Source organism: Sinocyclocheilus rhinocerous, unplaced genomic scaffold (genome assembly GCF_001515625.1).
Source record: "Sinocyclocheilus rhinocerous isolate Xijiao unplaced genomic scaffold, SAMN03320098_v1.1 scaffold508, whole genome shotgun sequence".
Lineage (NCBI taxonomy): Eukaryota > Metazoa > Chordata > Actinopteri > Cypriniformes > Cyprinidae > Sinocyclocheilus > Sinocyclocheilus rhinocerous.
Genome location: NW_015650695.1, coordinates 130,086 through 136,885, shown reverse-complemented (window position 1 = coordinate 136,885; position 6,800 = coordinate 130,086). Strand labels below are relative to the sequence as shown.

At 34.9% G+C, this 6,800-nt stretch overlaps 1 protein-coding gene across 2 annotated transcripts in view; it reads left to right on the top strand.

The window, feature by feature from the left end:
* The window catches only part of LOC107712222 (glutamate receptor ionotropic, NMDA 2B-like), a 102,604-nt gene that overhangs the window by 55,688 nt on the left and 40,116 nt on the right, over positions 1-6,800 (top strand). For both annotated transcript variants that reach the window (XM_016517389.1, XM_016517388.1), the window contains exon 4: positions 2,675-2,818. In XM_016517389.1, coding sequence (XP_016372875.1) covers positions 2,675-2,818 — 144 coding nt within the window. The remainder of the gene's footprint in view (positions 1-2,674; positions 2,819-6,800) is intronic.

Genomic DNA, 6,800 nt, shown 5'->3' with positions numbered 1-6,800 from the left:
CAAATGAATATATGAATTAATTAATTATATGAATGTACCTCTGAAGGTTCTGACTGTCTTCAGAAACGATTCGATGGCATTTTGTTTTCATCTTCGCTCCATGTAATACCTAAAGGAAGTGTTCTTAATCGCAATACTGCTTTGTCCACGGAGGTTACGGGAAGCAGCTCTAATTCAGTTTTTCCATAAGCGCCACCTAGTGTCAGTGAGTGGATTTACAGAGACTTATATTTACATTCAGCCTGTGTGCAGTTTCTGTCTGGCAAAAAATGGTCCGAATTTGCATGCCCGGCTGTAAATTTTGACCGGTTGATGAAAAACAAGCTTATGTGGATTCTACACATTTAAACAATTCAGATAAGTTATCTAGAATTATTTATGGAGCAGATAAAATACATATAATCGTTTATTAATCAATTATCATTTCGATTTATATCTTTATTCTTTATTTAAAGGCTGAAATGTGAGGTTTACCTTTTTATGAAACTTTTTCAAAGCTTTATTTGAACATTTACATTAGATATTTCAACATGCTATTAAACTGTTGTCAGTCAAGTTGTCATTTAAAATCCGAACATCATTGGTAATGTTATTGTTTTAGTGATTATGCAAACAAAAAGTCATTTTATTTGTTGTTTGTTGATTTTTAAATATAAAACTTGGTGAAGTGATTTATGTGTCAGTACTTTTTTAACATAACCAGCACATTTTAACAATAGCGTGATAATACTGATAACCGTGATCATTTTGGTCCCTATAATCGTGATAAGAAATGTTCATACCGTTACACCCTTACATAGCAGTTGCCATTTACTCCCGACATCTGAGCCACTGAAGATGCAGTGGATTACTTTTGTCTGTGAAGGGAATGCGTCCCCCCGATCTACCTAAATGCGTCTATGTTCGCACGAATCATTTGTGATCCAGCTTCACTTACAGCAGAAGTGAGTATAAGTTTTTTTTTATGAATCTTTGCAATCGCCTTTCCTAATAACGTGCTAGTTAGCAAGTTTTTCGCGGCTAAAGTAAACAGTCTCTCAGAGCAAAGAATCATATCAACTTGTGGAAAATGGGCATCCGATGACCCCTTTAATATGGAAATAAGAAACTATTTTTTAATGAAATGATAGTCCCAATAACAAACTAATACGGCCTTTTTCAATAACTAATTAATTAACATGTTAAATTGACAACACTAATAGATATTATATTATATTTTACAAGAACGGTTTTCTATTTTCATGTTTTTTTATATATATTTAATATTAAATGTCATTTATTCCTGTGATGGCAAAACTGAATTTCAGTGCTCATAAAAAATATTTATTTTTCTTCCCAATGCTAAAAACAGTTGTGCTGCTGAAATTTTTTATGGAAACCATGATACACATTTTTACATCTTTCTTTAATGAATAGAAAGAACAGCATTGATTTGAAATATATATTTTTTTTTATAGCATTATGAATGTCTTAACTGTCATTTTTGATCACTTTAATTCTTGCTTGCTGAGTAAAAGAGCTAATTTCTTTCCGAAAAAAAAAGAAATCTTACTGACCCCATGACTGGAGTCCCACCTCTCCTGATGGGATCAACTCCAAAAGGGAAGAGGAGGAATTAAGACAGGAAATTAATATTGGGGGCACGTAAATGAATAGAAGTCAGAAAATTAAAGAGGCAAAGACACACACATACAGACTGGCAAATTGGGCACACATTAAACATTTAGTGAAAATCCACAAAACAAGAATATATAAACACATACGTAAAATATTATACTACAGCCGTTAGATTAACAAGCTAAGCCCCCCTCCCCGCAGCCCCATCAGTGTTGTTACCGCATTGAAGCCGAATCAAGGTAAAGGATCAGTCCATCTCGGACCCCAGGGGAGTGGCTTTGATGTTGAGTAGAGCGTGGAGACCTGAAAGAGAGAAAGACAGAGAGACTGAGATTTCGCCATGCGGCATGACTAACATGGCAAACGCCCACGACCGACTTCACACATGAGTGCACACACAGAACAATCATTTACAGGCATGTACAGAGTTATACATCAGTGTGCATGCATTCATGTGCACTGTCTTACATGTGTGCATAGCTTTAAAATGATTTGGCTTATTTGCTACTGACTGCTTACACAAACACACACTCGCATCAATGTATGCATACTAGATGTGAAGAGTTCATTAACGTGCTTATTATAAACATTTGAAATCATTCATCACCAATGTACCAAAATCATTTCATTTTGACATTTGAACTGCCTGGGATTTGTTTCAGGAGTGAAGTGGTCATTTAGATGTTAAGGGAGCAAAATGTGTCTCGTTCACAGGCTTTGATGCAGCAGATGTTAGATCTGGCGAACTGCGGTTCATATTTCTCTACCCTCTTTCTCTTTCTCCTGATCCTTGTTCCCTTTATCCAAACTGTGGTGAAAAGAAAAAAAAATTATACTTAACTTTGGATGTGTCACTTTTTCTTTGTAATGGGCTGGAGGCAAGAAGAATACAAGAAAAATGATTGAGCAAGCAAATTCTCATCTCTCTCTTTGACATACTCTATGTACTGTTGAAAACCAGTATGAACTATAACTATAACCAACTGATATCCTATTATAATGTGATTCGCCTCGATTCTTCTGTTCTCATGTATGCATGTATCTTTGTTTCTTGCAGGATGACCATTCCATGTTCTTCCAGTTTGGACCCTCTATAGAGCAGCAGGCCTCTGTCATGCTTAACATAATGGAGGAATATGACTGGTACATATTCTCCATCGTCACCACCTACTACCCTGGATACCAGGACTTTGTCAATCGGGTGAGTTGTCGCTATTAATTTTTTCTCAATTCAGTTCCATTTTAATTTCAGTTTAACTGTTAATTTAAGCAGGTGTAGAAGTAATACACTATATATCAGGTCAAGTTTTAGGTCTTCATCCAAACCCCAATGTATGTTTATGATTCAAGTAATCTTGAAGATAAAACACATGAGTTCTGATGTCAGTTCAGTTCAGGTGTTATTTCATACTAAGCTTAGAAGACTGCAGGAACTCATCAAACATAGTTTATATGTTAGCTAAATATATATTTACATGTACAATTTTTTATATATTTACATATACATTCAAAAGTTTGCAGTGCAAAAATCTCTTATGCTCACCAAGGCTGCATTCATTTGTTAAAACATACAGTAAAAACAGTGATATTGTGAAATAATATTAAAAATGTTTTAAAACGTAAAAGTGATTTTATCATTTTTTAAATTTTGATCAATATTGGTAATAATAAAATATGTATTATTATTATTATTATTTAAAACAGTTGAGTTGCTTACTATTTTTGTGGTAACCGTGATACATTCGTTGCCCCCCCGGAATTCTTGAATAGAAAGAACAGCATTTATTTGAAATAATAGAATTTTTTTTGTAACAGTGTCTATAAAAATCTTTGCTGTCACTTTTGATCAATATAATGTGTCCTTGCTGCATAAAAATATACTTTCTTGAAAAATATCTTACCGATTGCGCACTTTTGAACAGTATTTTATATATGTGTATTATTGTAGTTGTTATTACATTTATTTATTATTTTAAAGTTATGTTTGTCACTGAGAGTTTAACAATTGTTCCCTGGATTTTATTTCTGAAGGAATTTGGAGTGGTGCAGAAAAGCATTGCAATGTGCTTGCTAAGATGTTCTGCATGTTTTTAGCATGTTGCTATGTACTTGCTAGGGTTTTTACCAGGGCTTGCTAGGTGATTTCGAGTGTGTTTTGAGTGGTTGAAAGAAACACATCTCAGTTTAAATGGCTCATGATCATAATCCCACCAAACAATCCATTCAGAACCTGCTCTTGTTTATCAAATCACTGAAATGCATCATCAGGGTGTATAAACACTCACCTATCCAGAGCTACACCAATTTGGCCAAATTGAGATGGGGATCTCGTGAAACCCCAGGCTGCTGTTTGCTTCACTGCCCCCAATTCTGGAAACTCTAGCTGGTTCGATTCACACCCTAATTCCGAGGTTCTCACTCCCGCTGGGGTGCCAGCCGCTGCGGTTCGAGTCTCTTTCATCATCAGGAGTTTGCCGATGCTCCTGTCTCAACTAATTCTCTCTTTCTCTCCTCTATCTTCTGTATGCTAGGGCTTCTGTCAAAACTAATACACCCGTCCTCTCCCATACTTTCACTATACGTCGCTCCTATAGGAACTAATGCTGCTTTCCTCTTCAATTTTATGTCTTATTGTTTTTGATTTCAAGGCATAGTTCACTCAAAAATGAAATTGTGTCATCATTTACGGACCCTTATGTCCTTCTTAACCCGTATGGCAACAGAAAAGAGTCTGCACGCAAGATAGAAAGTCAAACGGGTTCGGAATGACATGAGGGTGAGTAAATGATGACTAGTGGAATTTTCCCTGTAACCATCTTTCTGTTCATTCATCACACGCCTCTCACAGTATGCGCCTTTAGCCTTGTATACAAGCCCTATAATAGTAGTGTTGACCCTTTTAATTCATGCAAGCAAAACAGCCTTTTATAGAACAAGGTTATTATTGTTAACTAAAACTAGAACTATTTAAAGGGGTCATATGATGCTGCTAAAAAGAACATTATTTTGTGTATTTGGTGTAATGAAATGTGTTTATGCGGTTTAAGGTTCAAAAAACACATTATTTTCCACATACTGTACATTATTATTTCGCCACACATCTGTTTTCTTGTGCCTCCTATTTGTGGCCCTTCATCTTCTGCTAAATCCTGGGTTGCCGCAGTACCTGTGCTATTTTATTCTCTTACTTTGCGCTTTGTAAATGACCGTAGAAATACCTTGGTATTTAAAAGAGGAATTCACAATGTGTCAGGAAAATATCAGTTTTCAGCCAAATATCAGCCAACTTTAGATTTAAAAAAAAAAAAAATCTTGTGTAAATGCATGCTCACTTCAAACACTCACTAATCTTTATAAAACCTCAAAATAATGTCCTTAAAGGGATAGTTCACCCAAAAATGAAAATTCTGTCATTAATTACTCACCCTCATGTTGTTCCAAACCCGTAAGACCTCCGATATCAGCCAACTTTAGATTTAAAAAAAAAAAAAATCTTGTGTAAATGCATGCTCACTTCAAACACTCACTAATCTTTATAAAACCTCAAAATAATGTCCTTAAAGGGATAGTTCACCCAAAAATGAAAATTTTGTCATTAATTACTTACTCTCATGTCATTCCAAACCCGTAAGACCTTCGTTCATCTTTCATCTTCGGAAAACAATATTTTTGATGGAATCTGAGAGCTCTCTGACCCTCCCATAGACAGCAAGGATATTACCTCGATCAAGGTACAGAAACGTAGCAAGGACATTGGTAAAATAGTCCATGTGACATCAGGGGTTCAACTGTAATTTTACGAAGCTACGAGAAAACTTTTTGTGCACAAAGAAAACAATAATAACATAATTTATTCAGCAATTCTTCTCCCCGAGTTACCGTCTTCCACCATTTTGGAGAGTACCCCAGAACGTAATCAGCTTAATGAGTGCTGTTTATGTTCAGCATGCGCATGCTGTCTACCGAATGTAAACAACGCTCATTACGTTGATTACGTTCTGGGGTACTCTACAAAATGGTGGAAGACGGTAACTCGTAATAATGTTTTTATACTGTGCATTTATAATATGATGCCTACATTCACTTGTAGCATTTAAAATGATTGATTTTAGTGTAGTTTTAGTTTAGTTTATTTTAGACTGAATTGTATAGAATTTAACTATCAACCTTTTTTTGTTATTGATATATCAATAATTAGCAGCTTATCAATGGCCAAAATTAACTATAGTATGAATCAGTGTTGTTAAATTTAACTAAATCTAAAAATTTAACTATTAAAAATCATTTTCAGTAACTGATATAATTCTGAAATAAAATATTAATAAAAATGAAAAACTTGAAAAATGTAATTATTTACTCACCCTCAAGTTATCCAAAACCTGTACGAGTTTCTTTCTTCTGCTGAACAAAAATGTTGCTAACTAAACAGCTGCTGGTCTCCACTGACTTCCATAGTATGAAAAAAAAATACTATGGAAGTCAGTGGCTTTCAACAACTGTTTGGTTACCGACATATCAAATATCTTCTTTTTTGTGTTCAACAAAAGAGAGAAATGGCGGAGAACATGGCGGTGAGTAAATTATCAAAATGTGAACTGTCCCTTTAAGAAATGTAATAAACTTTTAAAAAAATGTAAGCTGTATGGTGTAAAAAAAAACAAAAACCCCCCCAAAACTAATAAAAATGACTAAGCACAGAAAAAATTACTAAAAACAAAATAAAAAATAAAAATAAAACCTAATTCAAAATTAATTTCGAAGTACATTTTACTGTTATTAAAGGGGTCATGACGTTGCTAAAAAGAACATTATTTTGTGTATTTGGTTTAATGCAATGTGTTTATGTGGTTTAAGGTTAAAAAACACATTATTTTCCACATACTGTACATTATTGTTTCTCCTCTATGCCCCGCCTTTCTGAAACGCGCCGATTTTTACAAAGCTCATCGTTCTGAAAAGCGAGTTGTGCTGTGATTGGCCAGCTATCCAGTGCGTTGTGATTGGCCGAATACCTCAAGCATGTGACGGAAATGTTACACCCCTTACCATATTGTGATGCCCTGTGTCCCGGCGCGACGAGACAAAACACATAAAACCCATTACAAACGAGGCATTTGTTGCATACAGTGGGGACATAAATACGGATTATAATGACTTATACTGTCTTTTTACGCGTTGCATCG